This window comes from Doryrhamphus excisus, linkage group LG4 (assembly GCF_037039965.1).
Source record: "Doryrhamphus excisus strain RoL-2023G ecotype Guam linkage group LG4, RoL_Dexc_Guam_v1.1, whole genome shotgun sequence".
NCBI classification, from domain to species: Eukaryota; Metazoa; Chordata; class Actinopteri; order Syngnathiformes; family Syngnathidae; genus Doryrhamphus; species Doryrhamphus excisus.
The window spans coordinates 6,142,138-6,168,168 of record NC_136360.1 but is presented as its reverse complement, the minus strand read 5'-3'; the positions used below and the strand labels follow the sequence as shown (position 1 = coordinate 6,168,168).

The window sequence follows — 26,031 nt, the reverse complement described above, 5'->3', positions numbered from 1 at the left end:
AAAGCAAAACAAGTGTAAGCAAAAACCAAGCTTACTTACATAAATAAGAATTAAAGTGACATTAGAGAGGTCAGTGATACCTTTGTAAGAAGGCGCTTGTGGTGCAGCTGCTACTTTCCTTATTTTGGCTGTGGGCTCAGTGATACCATTTTTATTCCAGGCAGGTAGAATGGGCTGGTCAAGACGGCTCCCCTTCTCCCTCTCTGCAGACTCCTCCTGATGTTTCACCTGCTTTCGAATTCGATCTTTGAGCTTTTCCAGCTTATCATCATGTTGATGTCGCCTCAGGTTCTCCAAGCGCTGGGAATCGGAGCCTGGACTGGTGGAAGGATTGCTCTCTGGTTTACATATGCAGTCAGAGGGTGGAGGTAGAGATGGGCTACATTCTTGAATATCCATTCTCTGGGTGTTTTGTGTCCCTGGCGTGACTTCCTCCATTGCAAGGCCTGTTGAAGGGTTTGCATAAGTCTGCACGGTGTCCACAGTGGGCGGGTCATTGAGGTAGTGGACCTCTGAGGCGGCTCTAGAGTGTGCGGCGTCCTGGTGACCGTCTGTCTCCTTGCCTCGAGTGTCTCTCTGGTACACAGGCTTGTTCCGCAGAGAGCGGGGCTGTGTGGACGAGGACAACGGCCCTGACACTGACTGCAGTCTATAAGCTTGCAACTGGGATGAGGGTTGTGATGGAGGGGCGGTCTCGCTGGACAGAAACCAGATTACATTGGATCAGCAGGAGGATCAAGATTAGTCTTAATTCAAAATCCACTCTACATATGGGGGAGCTCTTGTATGGATGGTCACATTTAGAAATGTTTATAGTCAAGCATTCTTCTCTATGTAACTGTTGGATCAGGGGTCTGTAACCAATGGCTTTTGGTGTCTGCATTCGGCTGTCACACTTTTAACTTTCATTTTGTGTGCTACATTTGCTTCTAAATATCCAGGTGGAAGAAGGCCTGCCAAGAGCTACTGTCCAGAATGCAAGCTGGTCAGCAACTCTGTGCATGGAGCTGACAAGCTGACTGGTCTTCTTTAGCATTAGTGAGGACCGGCTCGCCATTCAGAGATGGCAAAAGATGCCAACACATTCATGCTTGATATGGTGAATGAACCTTTTGATGACTTTTTGGGCAAAGTCAATCAATAATCAAATAAATAAAAGGGCTGCCAGCAAAGAGTGTTCACGATCGTACCATCATGATGGCTGATCAAGTGGAGGAAACAATTGAATGACATGAAATTAACCTCACCACATAACCATCTATAAAGCCATCAGTAATACCATCACCAGAGTCACATTAAGTCAAAAACGTACCCAACCAGTGTTAGATTTTTTTTCTGCAAGAACATTAAAGACGAGAAAAGAAGTAATGTGGCAAGGACATAGTGTTGCCAGAGACTTACTAAGCACCCATTCAAATTGCTCTGTTGTCATCTTCAAACATGCTCACACCATCTTGGGGACAGGATTGCAATGTATCTGTATAATCACTGTTTTAGCTCTGAAATTTTATTCGTTTGTAATTTAAGTTCAGTGACAACAGCGCTCAGCGTTTGCACATAGTTGATGAGAACAAAGCCATTATTCACATCATCTCAAATGAGACAAAAACTATAAAGACAGATTACATAAAACTGGTATTTTATATGATGAGAATGAGTGACAATGACAATATTCACAGGCCTATATGACAGAGCAGATTTGTAAATACCAACCTGTACAAAGCCAGTGCTTCCCTGAGCGCCATGCTGTTGTGCTTGTCGACGTTGCTGTCTTGCGTGGCATTTCTTAGCGGGCTGCGTGAGCGTCTCTTTTTGGAACTTGACCGACGATGCTCAGTGGACTTTGAAGATGTCGTCTCATCTGTGATAACGACAGTGTAACCTTAATATTGCATAACACAACTGTGCACCGTCATTTGGCAAATTGTTTTATTCTGTACATAACATGATTTAACAACATTAAAAAAAACAACAACAACAACAACTAACCTCTACTCCGGACAGTCACTGATTGTTTTTTCTTGGGTGGATCCACGATAGACAAGAGGAGCGCTGTTGTCCCAGGAACTGCCTCCACATGATTTTCTATACGGCGCAACTACACAGACAGTATATAAACATCATTCTCCATAAGTTATGCCTACAAGGGTCCACTAAATCAAGTCTTCGTGTTGTGCTTCAAGTATCGTCTTGGTTCTATTTTTGTTACAATCAATAAATCAGGCCTTATAGCGAATTTCGCAGCTTCTCTATCACAGTTTTTGGTTGCTACATTAACTACAACACAAATGTAAGGCTATTGTAAACCAGGAACTACTGTAAACAATTCGTTTGAGGAAAACTGTAGAATAAAATAATTCCACAAAGATTAAAAGTGTAAAAAAGTAGAAAAAAAATTAATAATTGTAACTAATTCTTGCAGCTCACAAAACAAGACAATACATGATATTGGGTTCACAAGAATGAGTTAAGACATTCATTCATTCATTCATTCTCTAAGATTTTGTGCCGCTCTTGTGACACCCCTAATGGCAACCCAAGGCTGACAGACAACATCATCATGAAATTGTTCCTTGTGTACTTACAGCAGCTTTGGACTGAGGCAAACCCTTCCATGCAGTTGCTAAATCTGATTTTTTTTTTTTTAAAAAGAGAGAGAATTATGAGAGTTAAATGAAGAATATAAAACACAATGTGACAAACTTTCCAAGGCTTTTATACTGGTACCCCAAACCACATTATATGGGCATGAAGGGGGGCACCCCCGAGAAGGTCATGTTTATTAAATTTTCATGTAGCACCAGATCATAACATAAGTAATTTAACGATACTGTAACAGTCTGGTTGTGTTGATGTTCGGAGTTCCTGTGTTTGTAAATGCACCTTGGCCTGACTGCAATTGGTGAATGAGGGGGTACTGCAAATGGTCAGGGGCTGGTCACCTTTTCCGTTATACTGTAGCTAATGACTTCTTGCTATCCTGTGAGAGTTTCCAGTGCGATGCTGCTTCGAATGTGCGATGAGTTTGGCTTTACTAAATTTCCCCGTTTCTGTGTCACCACGGGAAACTTGTTTTGCTATGTCAAAGCTGCAATGTCTTTTTAGGAACAAAAAATACACATGCTTCTCTGTTAACATGTAAGCACACGCCGGATTGGCTGCTTGTATAGACGTCAACATCTGAGATTTTAGATACATAATACTCAATTTAATGCTGATATCAATATCAGATCAGGACATCCCTACTTTTTCTTACTTAAGTTTGTGAAATGTCACTGTGCCCGTAGGAACCTTGGGGAAACACTGATTCTATTAATTGAAAATGTATTATTTTGTTACAAACCTGTATCGAGGTTGTTGTCCGAGTGCTGATGAACAGCAATGCCAAAGGACAGTGGAGCCCTTTTACTACTCTTCATCTCACCCATTCACCTGCAGCCAAGTTCACACTTTGGCAAGGATAATGGGGTTATCTGAAATAGAGAAAGGAGAAAGTTGAGCATCACCTTATGTGTGTACTCCAATGAAGAATATACATCAAATGCTCCAATGAATGCCTCTTGTCTGTGATCCACCAAGTGTCCTATATAGTATTGGTTGCACTACTCAGCTCACTCTGCTCCTTATCGATATTACATCGGCGTAGAGCTGTGTGATATAGATACTTTTAAGTTATTGATATTTATTTACAATTTTGACATTTATTTATAAAACAAGCATATCGTTCATATCGATATAGACTGGTTTTGACGCGGAGGTCTTGTGTTTCAAGATGGCGCCACCCGAGTGCAAGCTAGTTACAGCAGCTCTGTGTCTCCTGCAACGTTTTTAGTATTTAATAGTGCTTTATTTATTACTTCCTTATTGTTTTTGTCCCGTACCGACCCCTTAAGCAAGTGTGCAGCTATGGATGTTCATCTTGTTACGTATGTGGCTTGCCGCTTGCTCCATTGTTTACACTCAGGAACAGCTGTTAGTTTTCAGTACCCCTTCCCTACGCCAAGCAATCGGATATCCCCACTGACATGTAGAGGTGGAGAGGCTACATAGCAGGAGTGGACATCGAAAAAGACAGTATACAGACAGTATAAACCATGTTTACCGTCTGTCGTCATGGGGAGCTGGAAGAGCTAACCCAGCTGCAGAGACTACCGTGAGCGCAGCATGGTTGCACTGAAAATTGAACATTATATTGATCATTTTCTATATTAATTTAAAAAAGAGAATAAACTATTTTATTTCAGTGGCTTTTTTTCCTATAAGATTGTTGACATTTTAATAAAACTTTGCACACATAGTACTTGGCTTTGACTTGTGTCTAAATTCAGTTTATGGAAAAAATATGAGGATATATATCGATCAATATTCTACCTAAATATATCTGGATATGACTTTTGGTCCATATCGGCCAGCCCTGCATTGGAGCTGTTGCTGCTGTGTTGTAACATATTGAGTCCTTATTAATCTTTTCCATAAGGTCAGACAAAAAACAAAACATACGATAACTGGAACAATTTTCTGTAAATCCAATTAATCTGTTCCAGACACCCAAAAATATAAACACAAAACCTATTTTGCACAGAATAATGATAGTTTTTCTTACCAAAAACAATGTGAAATACATATAAATGAATGAAATTTATGAATGGACATTTAACAACACACAGAAATGAGCGGGGGGAAGGGGGAGCGGGGATGGAAGAGCCACTTGGACGCCGTTTTATGCAAGTCTGTTACAAATGTAACTTTTAAGAATAGACGGTTAGAGCTGTATATTTGCTCACTCAAGCTTTACTGTAAACTTCAGGAGCAGGAAGAAAAAAATCATCATCTCACACACACTTGCCCGCTCGCTTTCTGTCCCTCTGCAACCTGGGTTTTCACATTATAATCCTATTATAACAGCCATCACCGTTGTACTTTGTCGAATTAATAGTGTTGAACCATCAGTGCAGGGCCGATGATAGATGGTTAAACAACATATACAATTGAATTAGTTGCGGAACGTCTGACTGACCAAAAGGGACCCTAACTGAACAACTTATCAAACGATATAACGTAAATCCACAAAGCCAAACATTTGTCCCTTTTGTGCGACCTCTGTGCATCTGTGTGAAAGAGGCTTAAACTACAGTCACAGCTTGTAATTCTAAATCCAATGTGGTGATTTACAGAGGCAAAATGCTGGGAATTGTGTTATTGTCCAAATAATTACAGCCGTAACAGCATGTTCTGATACTGGACAAGCTCTTGTTACTACCAAAACAATAGTCTTGCAAAGACCATTAGGTCAAATGAAAGCCAAAACAAAGACCAACACAGACGAAGAGGGGAAAAAAACTGCCAGCCCTTTCAGAAAAGGAAATGCTTAAGACAATTGTGCAGTACATCAAACAGTCCTAGATGACAATACATACAAACAAGCAATCAAGTTGTATAATGGCTAAGTTCATTATGAATTTAATAGTACCAGTCTGTTACAACACCTTGTTTCACAGACAGGAGTGCTATGTCAACTTGTCATTTAAAACTGGTTTAACAACAGTGTGTTCCTCAGCAGGTTTCCATGAGGGAGGGTGAAACTAAAAATGATCATGAATGTGATGTTTACCTAAAAAGACCTGTAATACCAGAGTACAGTACATACAATCCAGGTTGGTCTTAAACAAACGAAAAAAAAAAGACTCAGGACTCTCTCTGCCTCATGTTGTAGGATGTCTTCTTGCCAAGTTTGCACAGATATGCAGTTTGCTCATATGAATCACATGACATTGCCCTGACGTGAATGCAGTCTCATTGACAGAGCAAACAGGAAGCAGCCGGTGCTGGTTACATTTCGAGCTTAGTCAGCTTAGTCATGTATGATGTGTATTCTTAAGCCTCAAACCAAGTCCGTCCAGAATACTGAAAAGAACACCTTTTGAGAAAAGTGACCCCTGAAGTCATTGCTTTCAATTAAACTTGTATTTGATATTTCTGGGCATGGCATCATGGTGGCATAGAGGGTCACAGTCTGTGTGCAGCGACTCCAACTCACCCTTAGTTGGACAATCATTATAGAATATGGATGATGTACAGACTTTTGACCTTAATTAGGACAATCAAAATCGTCTGAAATCATTCAATGCATATATACAACATTATACTATTGCAGCATAGCCAAGATGATAATGGCAACTTCAGGTGAAAATATCAAAGGTAACTTCAAGGTTAACCACCTTTCCATTGCTGCATGCAGTATTGGTTATTTTTGAGAATGGACGTTTGAGCGCACAGATCTCAATCGGCCATTTAAAAGTAGTGGTTTGGTAAGTTGCTTAGCTACACACACGAGACAACAGGAAAGAATGACCCTTTAGTGGGACTTACAATGTTGACTTATTGATTGACTTTCATGATCATTTAACAGTTAGTAGTCTTGTTGAACTCTTCACTAAGCAATCTTAGGCTGTTGTAGATAAGCTTCTTAAGGCGTGAACGAACGGTGGGATATGATCCGGAGCAAAGACAAGTCAACGATAAGCGTTTAAGATTTTTTTAAGTAAAAATTAAGTCACGGTGTTCTTTATTTTTACTTCTTCTGCCCAGAAAAATCACCGGTGAAGCAAAACTCGGGAGTTCACATCCAAGCTAACGGACAAAGTCATGACTGAACTCCGAATAACATTATTAAAAAATAACCACAATACTTACCTTTTTAAGATAGTGATCGGAAACATTTAGATGCCTTATCGTGGTAGAATCATGATGAAAAAATGTCCTTACATTATCAAAAATCTTCAGATTGCTTCAGCGGTCTGTTTGCTAACGTTAGCTTCAAGCAGCTAGCCACTGCCACTTGTGCTAACGAGCTAGCAACTTTTTCAGTGTCACGCACCCATTGTTGGACTCCAGTTCTCTCCGAGGTAGTGTAAAAATATTTCGCAGAGATAATTTGTGTCACAGATCCAAAAGTGGCTACCCGCTTCTGAGTTTGTCTTTGCCGGGTTTCGACACGGACCTTTCGGAACCACTGAAACAAGAGTATCCAAGATGGGTCGCTTTGTGACGGACGACTCATTAAAATATCGCGAGATTTTGAAGACGACAGTGCCCACCGGTCACCAACACGATAGAAAAAAACGTATGAGTTCATTTAACCTGATTTTGTCTTAATGCATGTATAGGCATGTATTTTAATTAGTTTTAAGTACTTCAGTTCCCAAATTACATGTGGAGTAATGCAAGATCCCCAACTGAAAGAGAAAAGCGAACACAAGAGACTTGTGAATTTTTACTATTTAATTAAATTATTTTCCCCCTTGACAGTCGTCACAACATTGCCCCCTTCCACCTATAATGATAAAGATCATTTGAAGTCAATATCCAGTGTAAATTCTTCATTAGTTTTTATAATAAAATGAAGCAATTTAATCCTGAATAAAGCAAAACATGTACTGGAGTGCAAATTACTCCACACTGTCTACCTTCACTGCTGCTAATGTTCATCACTAGGGTCGTGGGAGTATGCTGGAGCCTATCCCAGCTGACTTTGGGCAAGAGGCAGGGTACACCCTAGACTGGTCACCAGTCAATTGCAGAAAAAGGTAGGTATGATAATACTTAATCATGCAAGAACAAGTACATTTATGATAACATGTACTTACAGTATCTCACCATATTTTGATTATTTAGAAGATATACCAAATTGCATTGATTTCACATACTAGCCCAGGAGCTTACGCTGCTTCTGTCAATAACAGCAGCATAGATACAGTAACAACATTGGGATGGCTGTGTCTTCCAGCACAAGATATGTGCTGAAGTCCTCATAAATATAGTTTTTCATGTGAGCTGCCACAATAATATCAGTGTAGCTTGGTTGATATAAAAGTCTGTTGTGTAAATGGAACAATGTTTCTGAGTTTAGTCTTAGTTAGCATCAAAATATGTGCAATATTTCCCAACAATGTCCATTGTTAGCTAGCTCATGTTAACTTGTTTTGTTGCGCTACTATGCACAAAAAAGGAAAGAAATATGTGTTCATGTTTCACTTAATTATTTTGAACGATGAGCAAAATTCCAAAAAGTGCATTCATTCATTAATTTTCTACCACTTTTTCCTCACAAGGGTCGCAGGGGTGCTGGAGCCTATCCCAGCTGTCTTAGGGCGAGAGGCGGGGTACACCCTGGACTGGTCACCAGCCAATCACAGGGCACATATAGACAAACAACCATTCACACTCACATTCATACCTATGGACAATTTGGATTCTTCAATTAACCTAGCATGTTTTTGGAATGGGAGAGGAAATCGGAGTACCCAGAGAAAACCCACACTTGCACGGGGTGAACATGCAAACTCCACACAGAGATGGCCGAGGGTGGAATTGAACCCTAGTCTCCTAGCTGTGAGGTCTGCACGCTAACCACTTGACCGCCGTGCCGCCCCCAAAAAGTGCAGTTCCTCTTTAAAATAGCTTTCCATGGGTCAGTTGGGTCCAAGCGATGTAGTGACCTCAGCTACCAAGAGCGGCCCAATTTCTTTCATGTACACCAGAATTACTGACAGCACCTGTTATGATACAAAAAAAAATTCTGCTTGGGGTTATATAGGGTTTTGCAGGTTTATTATATCCTGCCCTCTTGCTCGGAGAACAGGAAGTAGCCTAACACATGCACTTATGTCTGTTGTCAGCTAATGATAGCAATTTGGCAAAGTATAGCTATTAACATCAGCTATAGCAACAACATGAATTGTTGTCAGTCTTTCTGAGACTGCACTTGTGTCTATGTACACAATATGACATGTAAGTGAATATCATACAGATGTGAGTGGAGTGAAACAATATAATGTTGAGACAGTGACGTACACACCTTTTCAAATATAGTAGTTTGTTGGTGCATTTATGTATTTATACGTGGGTGTACTGCCATCGCGTGGCCGGAGTGCGAATTACATACACACACATCTACTTTTCTGACAGCAAGTGTGCACAGGTAACTCTTAAATACTTAAATAAAACACAATTCAATCAAACCGGAGTCAGAATGCAAATAACGAATCAATGGTATGACATTAATTTTTCATTCTTCATTTGAATAAATACAAGGTGGTCAGAATACGACACCCTTCCACACTCCCCCTTAACATCTCACCCCCCCCCTTTCCGCGTCTCCTCGTACGGGCGTTTCAAGTCCGCATGCCACATTTGCTGGTTGTCTACCCAAAAGGACTAGATTTGGGGCGACTTTAGGTAAGAAATATTGTGCATATTATGTTCCTTTTAAAGGTTTAAAGTTTTGAGCATGGAGACGTCAATTTTTGACAGGTTGTTTTTGCACACAAATGTGCATAAATGCTCATGTAAGATCAGTTTGGTGCGAGCAAGGTGCACTCATGCTTTATTTTCACTCGGTTGTCTTCATTATTATACAAAACAATGGAAGATGAGTGGAATGAGCTGCTTTTTTTATTGATTATCTGCATGCAAACCTCATCAGTCTCTACAAGTATAAGAGTTGATTAATCCACTCACTTTAAATGAGACCGTGACTTAAATTGACTGTGTAAAAAATAGTAAGTGGCAACATTTAGCACCATATTGAAGACAGACGAAATTGACTTAGTCAAGTCTTGGAAAAGACCTACACAGGTGGATGTCAGTGAATCAGCAAATGAACACATCGTGACCACAGAGCAAGGGTGAGTAATTCAAGACAAAATCATTGCTGAGCATTTATGGTTGACAAGATTTTAATAATTTGTTTTCATGAAAGACAAGCTCATTATCCATTGTAATCAATTAGAGCAAGCACAGTCTGTATATGTATTCTTATGTCATGGGAGCTGGGCAATGAAGGGAGAGGCTGTTTGAATAATCAGTGTTGTAATTGGCAGGGTGCTGGAGGCAACAGTTTGTTGTAAGACACCTTCATTGCTGCACTTATTTTTTTCTGGTCAAAATGCAAAAAATGCTTTCTCATGTGTCAACACGTTTTTGTCATTGATCAACTGGTGTGCTTCATGGGAGGGAGGCTTGGATCAATGCTGCTTAATGACCACATTAACACTTATTACTGCTCCCCAGTCCAATCTAGTTTGACATTTTTTTCTTGATTAACTAGCACCCTCATATGAAGGATTTGAGAATAGTTTCAGGTATGTAAAGTATGTGCTGAATAAATGCACTATAAAGGAACTTGATGAAGCTTGTTGACACCGTTTACCATTAGTAGGTCTTTGTTTGCAATGATCACTGCAAACGTTAATATAGCTTTAAAATGTCATGGTCATATAACTGGAGATAGTCAGTCAGTGCACTGATGGTGGATGAAACAAGTCATTACATCATCACACATCGGTCACAATAATTGATTAGCAACTCTGTTGCTGATTAATTGTGTCAGGAAGCAATTGAAGCAAAATAGAGTGTATTATTGGGCAGCAATGGCAGGTCGTCCAGAAACCAGTTTAGATGCTCGATCCTCACTGTTGTTGTGTCCCTGGTCAAGACACTTCACACACTTTTTGAATGTGAATGAATGCTTGGTGGTGGTCGGAAAGGCTTTATACTATATAGGTGTTTATTGGCAGCCATGTTTCTGTCAGACTACCCCAGGACAGCTCTGGCTTCAGATGTAGATGACCACCACCAGTGTGTAACCGAGGAGTGAATGAATAATAGGTTCACTTCATTGCGCTTCAAGCGCTATATAAAATTGAAGTCAGCTGGGATAGGCTCCAATATACCTCCGCGACCCTAGTGAGGATAAGCAGCACATAGAAGATGGATGGATGGATGGATATTATTGCCTGCCAACAACAGAGGCACTGCTGATTCTGTCACATTAGTGCAATTATGCACTTCTATAATGAGTGTGTTTGTGGCTGTTGAGGACACGCATGGCTCTGGGGACGTAACAGTCTTTCATTCTTTTTGTCTGAGGCTTTGCTGCGCTTATACCTCCTGCCAGTAGACAAAATGAGTACACAAATGAGCACCAAGATAATTGTGTCGTGCCTTACAGTCAAGCTTGTATCATAGCTTGTATGTATTGTTGTATCATTGACTGGGGCTGCATGAGTGTGCTGGCACTTCGGAGATGCGGTTCATTGAGGGGAAACATGAATTCCAACATGTGACACGAAGCAGGGCCTGACCCACCCCTGACACGTGCCGCTAATATATGTGGCTAGGAAAAAAACATTCATGAAGCATGTGCATGAATAGGGCAGACTGTAGCTATATTTTAAGATGCGAAATAAATCAAATCAAAGTTACTCCCTGGTTTTTAACTTGTGGTGATGGTGTTGCGTTCGATGACCTATAATTTAATGTAGTCTTTCCCTCTCGGGGCCTCAGGACAGATGACTACATTGTGACAACTTTTAGCTATTGGCCACTTAATGAAACATGTTGTCAATCCTGTTTTAAAAGTGTGACAATAACCGATCAATGTGACAGTTTGTTTCCTTCCCCTTTCATGATAACACCTCTCCTTCCACTGAGTGGACGCCACCAGTGTGAATCCTCGATTAGTAGTGGTCATGATTAGTAATGTGACATGCTCCTGGTGTTAGATAATTGCTGCTTTTCCTGGAAGGCCAACAACGCAGTAGGGTCTCTTTGAAAAATGTCTTTTCATCATATGAAGGGTAATAGAAAATCATGGCCCTGCCAAGTGAATCCTCTAGGCACCACATGGTGATGACAATACGTGTAAGCTGCATAGAAAAAGAATGAAAAAGTACTACATTTGGTAATATGAATGTAAAGCTGACTTTAGGAGTGTTATTTAATATCTAGAGAACTCCAAGGTTAAAAACTGTATTTAGAAGGTTATAAACAGATTTTCTATGCTCTAACCATGATTGGGTCTGGAACCAATTAACCATGATAAACAAGGGATTACTGTATAGCCTCAACGCTGTTTGTGTGCCAAAGTGACAATCAATGAATTATTAACTTTGCCTGCTAAGTTGCAGTTAATGTGTGCAATCAAATATATGTTGTTGAGGCTTCAAACCAATTGATCCATCACATCTGGAGTCGTTCGGTGTTTGTAATGCAACAGGCAATGGCAGCATGAAACTTTAATAAGCCCCAGCAGCAGTTGGTGGTTGTTAATGGAACAAGAGGAAAATGGAAGACACCGCAAAGAATTGTGTGGAATAACCATGAACATACAGTATGGGGAAAAAGTTTCGAGACACACCATCCGATGTCATAATTATTCAGTCAAAGTTTAATGGGGACCTATTATGCTTTTTCCACTTTTTTTTCGGAACTATAAATGTTGTTGTATTCTCATGTGGAAGTGAGCCCTGAAGGGAGTTTGGGATAGCTCTGAACGCTGGGTTTCAGAGAGATTTTCTTGTAGCACAGAGCTTTGTGACGTCAATGCGATCTGGACTTCCTTATATGGGCATGCCCATTTATGCTGTCGGTCTGCCCCCCCTCCGGAGTTGCTAATAGCCTTTTCCCACCACAATCAGTTGGTCTACCAGAGTTTTGTTAATCATGGGTAGTCCCACAAAAAATGTGTAATGACCAAAATTCCGCCAAATTTATTATAAAATCAGAAAGGGTTCGGCAGCTGTCAGGAAGTTCTTGGGAGACCTTGGGAGTGTGACCAGTCACAGCGGAGTGGGCGTGCCTGGAGGCGGGCTGTGGTTGGAGAAGTAGGAAATCCAAGGAAACACAGCTGGAATCGGTGCAAATTCTGGAAGATCTAGAAAGCTTTCTGTGCAGGTTCTTATGTTAGACAACAACTCAATAAAAGTACCTTCCCATAGAAGGTGCTTGACACACAGAAAGCAGAGGAACCAGGTTTGCAGAACAATATTGTTCCCTTATGGCGATATATAGGTACCGCTGAAATTAGTACAGCATTCCAATAATCATCAATTCATTAATTGTGTAGTAAGCCAGACCCGTTTCTGTGTTATTAGTTCTGTTGGTATTGTTATCATCGCACTTTTCCTCTGTCATCACTTACCTTTATGTGGTGGAATCACAACCCCACCATCTAAAAAAACAAAACAAAACCCCAAAATTCCATAGACAAAGCCAAAAAAAAGTCTTATGCTAATTGAGCTGAAGTCTTGTGAGATTCTGCAAGGTTTCATGTGACATCAAGCATAATGATTTGAACTCAATGTATGTATATGAATTTTGTACAATTTTAGTTCCACAAAATCAGTAGTAGTCGCTTTGATTTTGTTCAAATGAGGCCGTAGAGGTGGCTGCAGTGGACAACAGGTGTGCAAAGGTCCTTCGCCTGTCAGAGAATCTCCATCACTCCTTATTAGAGACCATGCAAACACCTGGCATAAAAAGAGCATAAAAAACAATTGGTTGTGGTCACATTGAAAACTTGACAACACACTGACTCTGAATGGACTTTTGTGGTGTTGCTGCAGGCTGAAAGCTCTGTGAATAAGGCTAATCAGCAGGCAGCCTCTTCTTTTTAAAAGCTAATCAGAGGATACTATTTCAAACCACTGTCAACTTGAGGTGTCGTTACGGTTAAAAGACTAATCACAATGGAGTAAGTGCGTGTGCATGGTCGTGAGGGTACAGTTCTGCTAATGCATTGGTGAAATGGTTACAATGATGGCTGGGATCGAGAGTGCACTGACTAGATGTGACTCAAATCAAATGGGTGTTTTTGGCCATGATTGCCTTAACTGCTTCACTTTTGAATGTACAGTACATCATATATGCAGTGTATACACTTTGAGTACACTTGCACAACTGAATCAGCAGTAACGTGTAATGAATATGTTAATGTTATAAACGGAAAGATCTCCGTTTGAGTCCTAATATTGGGTCAGTCTCCCGTAGTTTGTTTGAAGAACAACATGACGTCATCTAAGGCCTACATTCTTGCGGTCCTTCATCATAGCACAAGTTGTTGTGCCAGCATTATTCTGCTGCATCCGACAATAGTATGGAAATGGATTATAAATACATAGATATGTGAGAAGCTTGAAAAAGTAACCTAGTACTTGTCCTATTTCTGAAGTTACTATTTTTTTGTCATGCAGTCGATTTCCTTCTAATTTGCCTTGATGATTTCATTATTTTTGTGACGGGAAGGAAACAAACTCTGAATATGGGTCGCTAGCAAAGTGTTGCATTCCTGGAAGTAATTCAGGTTTTGGTGAGATCAATCCTAAATTTACTAAATGGGTTCAACAGATTAATGACTGAAACCAAGCTTCTCCAGCCGTCCAATGTTGCTATGCGGGTTCCATTTCTGTTCAGTGATGTTGACTGCATTTCCTTTTGGACTCATTCACATGAGAAAATGCGCAGTGTTTGGCAGCATGTTTTGCTACCTCTGTTGAAAGCTTCATCAAGCCACTACAATTAAAGCCACTTTACCTATGGCATCATTACTCTCTCTGGGTTCCAGAGCAGCAACATTGTCGTTATTTGCCATTAGACAGCAAGAAAATTGAACGCACAAGAAGTAATGGACTTCATCAGTCAGAAACTACAACGGAGACTGTGTCGCTGAAATAGTAAAAAACAAAACAAAAGTGACTTTCACGGATTGATTTATGATATTATTGATTTAAAAACAAAAAAAAAACGGGCAAGCCATTCTCAACAGAAGGGGGCTATGATTGCAGCCTGGGAAGGTGTCTCAATCACTGTAGCGACGAAGTTAAGGTTGTCATGGTAACCAGTAACTGCACTTTAAATCCCCCAGCAGATTCAGCTGAGCAGATGAGTTTCCATTGTCAAACATTTATACTTGTTTCATTGTGTGACTGCTGAGATTTACACTAAGGCCCCGGGGCAGACCTAGGACACGCTGGAGGGACTATGTCTCACAGCTGGCCTGGGAATGCCTTGGTGTCCTCCCGGTGGAGCTGGAGGAGGTGGCCGGGGACCGGGAAGTCTGGGCTTCCCTTCTAAGACTGCTGCCCCCGCGACCCGGACCCGGATAAGCGGAGGAAAATGGAATGGAATGGAATCATTGGGTATACAAATAGGATTGTTCTTATTTTTCTAGCACAAATATCAGTGTCAGGCTGCATGGTGGTCAAGTGTTTACCACGCAGGCCACACAGCTAGGAGAGCCGATTCTACCCTCGGTCATCTTTGTCTGGAGTTTGCATGTTGTCCCCGCGTTTTCTCCGGGTACTCCGGTTTCCTCCCACATTCCAAAAACATGCTAGGTTAATTGGTGACTCCAAATTGTCCATAAGTATGAATGTGAGTGTGAATGGTTGTTTGTCTATATGTGCCCTGTGATTGGCTGGCGACCAGTCCAGGATGTACCATGCCTCTTGCCCGAAGACAGCTGGGCTAAGCTCGGCTCCAGCACGCCCGCAATCCTCGTGAGGATAAGTGGTAGAAAATGAATGATGATGATGATATCCTACAGTCGGTGTCAGCCCAAGTACGTATCCATTCTGAAACAAATGTTCCCATATATGTATCGGAAATAATATAAATTAGGGTCAAACTTTTGCTGTACTAAATTAATTCAATTGCTGACTTGAACTAACTTAAGAGAGTTATGCTAGTTGCAAGTATGCCTGTTAAGTTGTGTTAACTCGGAGCAATCCTGTTGGTTGTAACCAAGTTCTGTCTTGAATTCAATGGTGTTTCTCACCTTTGTTATCCAAATTCTGGCACTTGCAACTTTCTTTGTCCAATAGTGGGTTTGTTTGCAGCTGTAATTAAAAGAAAAAAAAAGCACACAGAACACTCAATTATGCAGTGCACTTGAATGCCTCATCAGTGCAGGAGACAGAAAAGGAGTTTTTCATCATTCTGATTGTGTTCTAGGAACAAATAAACCACCCCCACACACAATAAAGATGATTAAAGCATTCCCCAGCTCGTAGCGTTGGGCGATATTGACCGTGGCATATATCATAATATTTTTGCGATGTATGACAATGTGATGATATAAAATTTAAATTCACCAGAGTCTTGCACATGTGCTATCATAAACCTGTACTCTGAATTTAGACTGTTTAACTGTTACAAAATAATTAAGTACATGTTTTGTGTGGGCTTGTTGATCATCGATTTTGATATGGGACACTTAAAAATGGATGATGGCCGTCGTGTGGGCACACCTGGTGTAAAGGGGTTGCTATAGTACAGGATATGTACAATTTGTAAAGGATAGTCTTGTCGAGTTTGAATTGAACTTTCTCAGTGACATTCCCTGGAACATAAACCCTGTTGTCGCTGAGTCACACTCATTACAATGTGCAATAAAAGTACTACAAAAATGACTAAACGTTATCTCCTCTTCTTGTTTTTACAGCGTTATGACAGGGGACCATAATGCTTTAGGCCTCTGTAGATCTCCAGCATTGGCAGATTGTCCAGATGATCGTTTGGGTCTACCAATGGAGCCCCAATGTGGCAGTGGCACCCCCAGCCACCACACCCTCCGCCCATCCCATGCGAACAGTGAAAGCTGGCAGAAGCATCGAGCGGGACTGGCCGGAAGGTCGAGCCTGTGTTTCGCTTCCCATTCTATCCTGGAGCCCCAGAGTCTTTCAAGCAGCCATGACACCCTCTACCCCCCACACGTGCTGGGCCAGGCACCGCTTCCACACCAAAACAGAAGCGGCCTCACCCTGGATGTGACGTCGTCATTTGATGTTGGAGGGAGCATGCTGGCAATGGATGGAGATTTGCCCATTAGCCCCAATGTGATTAAGAGACGCCGTGGGGGCCTAATTGAGCAGAAGGACATTGTGAAGGCCCATCAGGCCCATAAGATCCACAGCACACCGCAGGCACGACGCAAGGAGTGGGAGTGAGTATTATGCTTATGAAAACCATTATTTCCTGTTGCTACTTACTGCTTAGCTTTAGGAATTTGTTTTTTTGCTTTTGATGATGTCAGAACAGCAATGTAATATATAACATGATCAATTTATTAGATACACATCATGCACAGGCCCCTTCTTCTGCACAATAGACTTGTGTTGTTCTAACAGAAGCACGTTTATCACGTTTAAATGTTGCTCCCGTGACTGCAGTAAAGTCTGGATTAGTGTTAGTTTAGTGCATTTTTACAATGATGCAATGAAATTGGAGTTGGGGAATGGATTGCTTTTTGTCATTTAAGCTACTATACCTGAGTTAGTTGTCCATCCTGTGTGATGTGCATCTTAAGGCATTCCGCAGACCATCTTTAATCAATAGAATCTGAATATAGTCTGGATACATGCTTTAATTGGTTGTATAGTATACTGGACATCCACATGCTCCTACCACATACATGCATGGAAGTATTTACTGGCTTCCTGCCCTGTGGCGCTATAGAATTTCAAGCTGAATGATCGGGGTGGTGCACGCGCCCCCCCTCGGTTTCCCTGCTGAAGATGTGGCTCTACCTCTGGTGGGGCTGATTTCCTCCCCTTTTTCCTCACCACAGGCTCAGGATGCCACAGCCCACGCTGAGCTGATGTCTATATAGCTTATAGAGACAGGGTGGGGAAAGCATAGGGGAGGTTAAACGGGAGATGGAGATGTATAATGAATGAAGAGTGGGGATTTCAGAGATTGCTAAGAGGTGAATTTTACATGACAGGAGAAAATATATGAAAATAGCTATTCTTCGTTTGGAAAGGTAGCTTTATAATGGTGCACCGGGAACTTTTAAACTTCTTTTTATCTTCCATAGTGATTCATAATAACATTTTGCAGTTTAACTGTCAATCTAATATAGGAATGTGACTTTGACTAAAATAAAGAAGTTAAACATATTTATGTATGTCATTCAAACAAAAAAAGGGCAAGGCTAGATTGGAACAGGTTGTTGATTTGTTGTCACAAATGGGTGACAGGGGCTGTGGTATGATTATTACAGATCCTCTGTCATGGAGGAGATAACTATTCTCTGACCCTGCCTGGTCTAATTAATATGATACGTTCATGTCAGATGGACACCCCTGCAGCATGAAAGGACAAGACCAGAGTGAGTCACAATGTGTTACGACCATGAACATCCACCTCTCAGGTCTAGTTAGAGGCTATGCCACATCCACATGGCTGCTTGGATAATGACATGTTGCACCTGAGCAAACACATGCACCTGTTCTTTTTCCATTGGGATGATTTCAGAAAGTTAAATATGTTATGATAAAGTCATCTGACGCCATCAGTCAACACATTTTATTTACACACTATTCATACCAAAGTTGGGAAATAGTTTATGCTAAAATGAAGAAGAAATGGTCCGTTAAAATCAGTCACACAAAAACAAATCAGCTTCCCAAATACTTCTGTAAATATAGATGATTTTTTTTTCCATTTTAATAAATCAACACTACAACCTGAACTGTACATATCAAATATGAATTATTTGCATTTTTAAACCCATTTTAAAAGTAGATGTTTATTATTCTTTGTCTTTGGGCTTTTCCCTTCTGGGGTTGCCACAGCAAATCAATGTCCTCCATCCAACCCTGTCTTCTCTCACACCAACTACCCTCATGTCCTCCTTCACTACATCCATAAACCTCCTCTTTGGTCTTCCTCTATTCCTCCTACCTGGCAGCTCTAAACGCAGCATCCTTCTACCAATATATTCACTATCTCTCCTCTGGACATGTCCCAACCATCTCAGTCTGGCCTCTCTGACTTTATCTCCAAGGCCTCTAACATGTAATGTCCCTCTGATGTACTCCTTCCTGATCCTATCCATCCTGGTCACTCCCAATGAGAACCTCAGCATCCTCATCTTTGCTACCTCCAGTTCTGCTTCCTGTCTTTTCCTCAGTGGCACTGTCTCTAGACCAAACAACATGGCTGGTCTCACCACAGTTTTGTATACCTTTCCTTTCATTTTAGATGAAACTCTTCTATCACACATCACGCCTGACACTTTCCTCCACCCGTTCCATCCTGCCTGCACATGCTTCTTCACCTCCTTTTTACAATCTTCATTGTTCTGAATTGTTGACCCCAAGTACTTAAAATTCTCCACCTTCTGTATCTCTTCTCCTTGTAACCTCACTCTTCCACTTCACACACATACATAATCACCGTAAGCCCCACATACTGTATGCGTCGTCACATTTCCTGGGGGGATTTTTGTTTGTCTCAATGTCTCGGTCTTTCTCTGACTTTTTTTCATCCATGTTAAATTTTTTTTTTTATCTTGTCTCCTGAGGGTTTGTTCACTGCACTTCTTATCTCCTGCTCTGTTGAGCATAGAACTAATACTGCCTGCGCACATTCTGACAATGAGAGCGCCACTGCCATCTACGGCAGTGGATGTGCAATTACACTTTATTCTAGTCGACAAAAAACAAAAGCATCCTCAGGGTCACACACACCAGGGTGCTCTTGGGCAGATATTTTTAAGACAGTGTTACTTTTTTTACTTTATCATGTCATGCAGTGTCATTCTAATTAATCTTGCCTTGAATTGTATGTATTCCAAAATATTTATCAGGGGATTTTGTGTTGTAAGGTCTTCACATGGAATGGAATTCTAATTATGGAATTCCTTTAATGATATTTCTTTCTGTCTATCTTTACAGATACGCTGAAATGGAACACTTTTACTTCTCGTACCGTGTTGTTGTGTCGTTTTATGACTACATGTGCAGCATTTCAAATGTTAATGGCATCTTTTCGTTTCTGGCTTAAATAACTGTACTTAGTGTTGGCCTGGTTTAATGTTGGTGATTAAACTGGCATTTGAGCCACAGCAGGTCTGGACATTAGCCATTAACATTGCGGAACAATAACTGTTATTTGACCTCTGATCTTTGTATTGTACGTGAGTATGATCTACATGGCAGTCTTACTTATCCAACTTATTTATCTACTGTTAGACATTGTTGCTATTGTTGGGGTAAAGAGAAGTAAATTAAGAACGGACGCAGTGAAGAACAGGCTATTGTGCAGGAGAGCGACTTCATTGAAATGCTGCAAGCCAGTAATTTGTGGCGTTAGATTTGAAAAACCTGGCAGCTTATGCAAAATCTATGAGTCATTAAGCCAGACTTGTAAATGAGCAGAGCAGAAGCCTGGACAGAATCCATGTGACGGGTTCCACTATGCCTGTGTGATTAATAATGCTGTCTGCCAACATAGTTTCTTTAGTCGAGCTATAAATTAGTTATTGTACTTTCTTTTGGGTCCAGAGTCTCATGTCCAGTTTGAGTATGGGTTTTCTCTGACCTGACGGAGGCATTTATCACTTCGCATCTGGGACTGGATGAGTCCATAATGAATACAGTAGCTGCTATTTAGGAGGCTAGAAACAGGGGATACCTCGTTTCATGCTTTCGTTTGACAAACAAAACAGAGTAAAGGCTCTTTCATCCGTTAATCTCACAGATAAATACATCCATCCATCCATTTTCTATACCGCTTATCCTCACAATGCTGGAACCTTCCCAGCTGTCTTTGGGCAAGAGGCGGGGTACACCCTGGACTGGTCAGTTATTTTGTGATTTAGACTTAGACTTTAGTTTCACTTCCATCATGTTCTATTATATTGTTTAAAAATGACAGAAAAGATATTTAGAAATAACACATTTTAGAACTGTCTAATAATATAATCCGTATAATAATGTATAATGCCATTATTAACTAGGCATGAGCTGGTCTGGCACCCGAAAATGTGGAGACAAAAAATATTTATTATAACTAAAGGTGTCCTCACAGAGGGGAAAAAGTACGACATAACATAAACAACAAACAAAGTCCAAGGGCGAGAAACTCAACAACAAAAAACACTGTTGAAAAATGAGATAAAACTCAGGGCAAAAAAAAAAAAAACACAGCTAACTAAAGGTCAACGGGCAGAGCAGATAAAGTAGCAACCGAAAATCACCGTATAAACTTCCTACTGTCACGTTCACGCTTGAGGGCTTTGCGATGCGACCCCAGGATGCAGAGAACAGGACCAAAATGCAGGTAAACGGAATTTAATGGCACTTGAGCTGTGCAGACAGCAACTACCAGGCAAAAGGCAAACCAAACACAAGGAAAGAGCACACACCTGAACTAAATAGGGAGCCTGAAATTATAGACAGGTGCGTGAAACGAGCCAGGATAGAGAAAACGGAAGGGGAACAAGAAAGGAAGTAGTTATAAAATAAGGGCATGGAAACCGGGACAGAGGCAAAGAAGGAAACTAAAAGAGCTGTTACGAGGGGGTCACGCCCACATCGTGACACTTACTTCCTGCGCCAGAAAGCGAGTAGTGAGAGTTCATACACATATCCGAGTACAGGGAACGTGTCTCAAAGGGATGCATGAGGGACGATCTGGCGGTGAGCTGGTCTGAGCACGCAGCTTAAGTAGTCGGGGTGCACTGAAAAGGTGAGGCAGCAGAGTGACAAAACATTCATTCATTCATTCATTTTCTACCGCTTTTTCCTCACGAGGGTCGCGGGGGGTGCTGGAGCCTATCCCAGCTGTCTTCGGGCGAGAGGCGGGGTACACCCTGGACTGGTCGCCAGCCAATCACAGGGCACATATAGACAAACAACCATTCACACTCACTTTCATACCTATGGACAATTTGGAGTGGCTAATTAACCTAGCATGTTTTTGGAATGTGGGAGGAAACTGGAGTACCCGGAGAAAACCCACGCATGCACGGGGAGAACATGCAAACTCCACACAGAATTGAACCCTGGTCTCCTAGCTGTGAGTTCTGCGCGCTAACCACTAGCCCACCGTGCCGCCAGTGACAACACAGATCATGACAATTATATAGTCAAACCAGAATATTTTTGCCAAACGTTATCATACCATCAGAATCTCATACCATGCCTGGGTAGGAATAAAGTCAAAAAGAGTGTCAGACTTGGATGCAGCAAGTTCAATTTCCCAAAGAAGTCATCATAATCGACAATCACAAAGAGCAACCCAGCAGTTTTGTGTTTCATAGACAAACTCATCGATCATTAGTCCTCCGAGTGATGATTCTGCAAGGATGCCCTTCACCCATTGTTTTCTTATTGTGTTATAAGCCGCGCTGTATGTATTCATACCTGCACATGTCACATCAACAATTCATGTAATAGTTCATCGCTGATGTAGTGTGGAAAGATGGAAAGATGAAGACACCAGCACGTCATCATTGCTGTGTATGTGTGTTTTCAGTCTTTTCATGGCTGTGTGTCCTTTGGCAGCTATTCTCGGCAGGCTTGTTTACCGACTCGGACAGTGCTGCCTCTGTGATCCTCGTGTCTTCTGATCACAATGTGATTGGAACACTCTGGCTGTGCCTGCGGTCATCCTATTCCGCCTGACTTCATTGCTCATAGATAACTGTTTGGAAAATTGCCCATTTTCTTTCTCTGCATGCTGAGCCACGAGACTCATTATCTGTCCACCAAGATACAGAACAAAACAACGTACAAATTGGTTTAATTTTTTTCATATAGATTTGATTAATACAGATTTGTCAAAGTCTGCTCTCAGGAGAATTTTAAAGGATTTTAACATGTAGTCACTTTCTATGTTTATTTGTAAAAGACACTTATTCCGTTCAGGGTGAGCTGAAACCTGCTGATTTTGGGCGAGAAGTGGAGTACACCCTGGACTGGTTACCAGTCCATCACAGGTAGACAACCATTCACATTCACATTGGACTATTTAGTCTCTAAATAGTAGAGCAAGGGTGGCCGCATCTGGCCCGCCGATGACTTGAAGATGCTTCCAAAGTATTTAACATAAACTGCTATGATAATACTATACTTATTATCAAAGTACTATATAATACTCTGACACACAAGAACAGGAACAAGGTCACTAAATAGTGCGAGAGTGATGCTCATGGCGGGCGGCACGGCGGTCTAGTGGTTAGCGCGCAGACCTCACAGCTAGGAGACCAGGGTTCAATTCCACCCTCGGCCATCGCTGTGTGGAGTTTGCATGTTCTCCCCGTGCATGCGTGGTTTTTCTCCGGGTACTCCGGTTTCCTCCCACATTCCAAAAACATGCTAGGTTAATTGGCGACTCCAAATTGTCCATAGGTATGAATGTGAGTGTGAATGGTTGTTTGTCTATATGTGCCCTGTGATTGGCTGGCGACCAGTTCAGGGTGTACCCTGCCTCTTAGGGATAGGCTCCAGCACATCCCACGACCCTTGTGAGGAAAAAGCGGTATAAAATGAATGAATGCTGCTCATGGCTCTGCCCAGATTCCAACTCACGGTCGACCAGGTGCTGGATATGCCTGCCCTTCCTCTTCTTTGACAAAGTAGGCATGGTGACCATCAACTATAGCTGAGTAGGAGGAGGCACAACTGGAGGGCTGAGACAGGCAATTTGAGACGGGTGGCATCTTGCATACCACCTCAAAAAGACCCACGTATCTGGGATTAAGCCTGAATGACTCAGTGGCCAACTGAATATGTCTGGAGGATAGCCAAACTTTTTGGCCAGGATGGTAATTTCGGCCTTGTTACATTCGGCAGTGTGGCCCAGGGTGCCCTGGGTATCATGCAACAGTAGCTGCATGCCTCCAGAATTGGCCGTTAATGGAGGGCACTGCTGACAGATTCTGGTGAAGTAAACACACACCATTACTACAGATTACTTTTTTTTGTATGGGAAATGTTGATTACAAATCTGAACCAGCATCCCTCAATGTATTGTATTGTTCTACTGTTGTGCTATTTCAACCAAATTATGCTAATAGGTTGCAATACAAGCTGAACAATGTGTCTTTTTTTCAAAACCTAAACTGTGGATTCAGTCTGCCTGCTTGTCTGTCTAAAGTTCTTTAGCATCTGTAGTCGCACTCCCATGCTCAAACTGTTGATCCACAAGCCAGACAGATATCCAAGTAGGGACAACGCAATGCTTTATAAAAAAGTCCATCACATGTCAAATTTCTTCCTTATTTACGTTTGAAAGCTGGGAAGTGTTTGGGATGACAGCAGATGCGTTAATTGCACTGCAATGTATGCTGTTGTCTAGCTGCCATGGCAACAGTTTCTCAATCTTTCCAATGACCGTCGTCTTTACACATTCAATGGCAAATTCCAATTTAATTCCTTTAGCACAAGCTTTGCAAATGTTCCAATTTCACCTGCAATATTGCTGTCTCGTTAGTGTTGCAGACACACACAGTGTGTTCTAAATGTCAGAACTGTTTGACATGGGTGAATTATTAATGATGACATGCTGAAAAGCTATTTTCCTTGCCACAAAATGACATAACATTTAAATAATATGCTGTTTAGAGAAGCCAGCTTCATTGAGAATTACTTATAGTGTTATGCCCCCAATTATTCATCTGCAGATGAATATATTTGTTGACAAGTTCACATAAATTGAATCCATTGTCTTTTGTTACTTAAAATGCTGTCACAAACTGGCCCCGTCACTGACAGAAATGTGTCAACCGTTTGACTAAACGTTGCCGCAGGGTACAAAATGAAATATGTTGTCCTCTCACGATTGTGAGTTAAAACTTTATATAATAGTGTGTTGCATGATAAAAAGAGGCTATGGCAACCTTTAGTGAGGCTATATTGATATTGACGAACGTTGGTGCTGTAGTAGATTGCAACACCTCCTTATCAATGAACTCATCAATACTTTTGCATGAATTTTTAACATTATACTGTTACTAAAGTAATAATACATTTTTTACATTTTTTTTAAAGCAGTCCAAAGTATTTTTCTTCTTGCTTTATTTTTACAATATACCCTCGTGACCTCCACCTGGTGCAAGACCTAAGTCCCAACCAGGAGGATGCAACCGCCCTTTTCTGACTGAGAACCAAAGCAACATATATGGAGGTGCTGAGTGTCATCCCAGAAGCTTCACACTCATGCAAAAAGTCTAAGTAAGTGGCGCAGGCCAACGCTCACCGGAAACTGGCTGGCAAAGCGAACCAGGCTCCTCTTGAAGAATTGCACATAGTAGCATGCCACCAAGTACACCTTTTGTTTAAATCAGAGCTCTATCATACTGTACTGTATAGCTGGCCTAGATTTGTTCTCACCATGGAGTCGTCCTTCTTCTTGTTCCCCCATTCTTTTTTAGAAACATAGCCCTCAGTGTGTTAGTGCCATGCATCTTGGGCCCATGCCCTGCTTTCCTGACATCAGGGAACGCTTTGGTGAAAAATGGCTCCTGCTTCCTGCATGCTCTCTCATGTGTGTTGCACATTCAGATGGGCTTCAGGTCAAAATGTGCATTTACTTGCATAGATCAGTGTTAATTAGGTGTTTAATTATTAACTTAATTACAAATTTAGTGGACTGACTGATCATTGCAGTGTGGTATTTCTATATATCTTAAAGGTTTCTGATCAATTTAGTTAGTCAGTGCCTTCATTTCCAATAGCGTATGAATATACGTATCTATGCAAACAGCATCATAATAATACTTACACTCTAATTGTTTCGTGATTTTTGCATAGTGTGCCAAAGAGGCATACATTCTAATATGAAAGTATAATGCTGTCAGCTTATGGGAGCTTTGTCGTGCAACTGGATTCTTTGATGCTTTCATAGGCACACACCAGATTGCATTTGCGTAGTGTGTGGTCAGCATCAACATCCACATATGAGACGTATTACTTATTGGACCTTCAGTCAAATAAACAGCAAGCCAATGACATGTGTTGTGTGTGTGAGGACTGTATATAAATATGTGTTTATGTCCAAGTGTGTGTTCAGTGCCATTCATCATTTTCACCCTCACGCCTCCCACGAGCAAACCAGGAGGAGCCCAAACATTGCAGCAGCCTGACTTATGTTCCTCTTTAGAAGGGGAACAGTTTTGACAAACGACAAGAAGGTGCTTGCTCAGCAAACTCCCTGCACATAAATTATTCAACACAGCAGCAGAATTGGACTTTGTTGACTTACCTGTGACCCCTGCTGGAGCTATTAGGAACTGTCGATGTAGTACATATTTGAAATGTTTGATCGAGACACGAAGGGATCACTTGAAAAACATATTTAAAGTATGTTTGTATTTATAGCTGTTTAAGATCACTGTACAACCCAAGACAAAATTTTCTTTTTTCTATGATAAATATTTAAGTATATAAAAATATTATTGTC

The 26,031-nt window shown here is 41.2% G+C and overlaps 2 protein-coding genes across 3 annotated transcripts in view; one reads left to right on the top strand and one right to left on the bottom strand.

Moving 5' to 3' along the window:
• The window catches only part of cep350 (centrosomal protein 350), a 32,089-nt gene extending 25,029 nt beyond the window's left edge, over positions 1-7,060 (bottom strand). For both annotated transcript variants that reach the window (XM_058074398.2, XM_058074399.2), the window contains exons 1-6: positions 6,694-7,060; positions 3,344-3,473; positions 2,586-2,629; positions 1,990-2,098; positions 1,714-1,861; positions 81-697 (exon numbers count right to left, since the gene is read on the bottom strand). In XM_058074398.2, the coding sequence (XP_057930381.2) occupies positions 81-697; positions 1,714-1,861; positions 1,990-2,098; positions 2,586-2,629; positions 3,344-3,428 (1,003 nt within the window). In that variant the 5' untranslated portion in view covers positions 3,429-3,473; positions 6,694-7,060. The remainder of the gene's footprint in view (positions 1-80; positions 698-1,713; positions 1,862-1,989; positions 2,099-2,585; positions 2,630-3,343; positions 3,474-6,693) is intronic.
• Positions 7,061-8,942: 1,882 nt separating this feature from the next.
• Positions 8,943-26,031, top strand: part of cacna1ea (calcium channel, voltage-dependent, R type, alpha 1E subunit a) — an 85,284-nt gene continuing 68,195 nt past the window's right edge. Inside the window, exons 1-2 of the mRNA XM_078790045.1 lie at positions 8,943-9,051; positions 16,283-16,783. Coding sequence (XP_078646171.1) covers positions 9,032-9,051; positions 16,283-16,783 — 521 coding nt within the window. The 5' untranslated portion in view covers positions 8,943-9,031. The remainder of the gene's footprint in view (positions 9,052-16,282; positions 16,784-26,031) is intronic.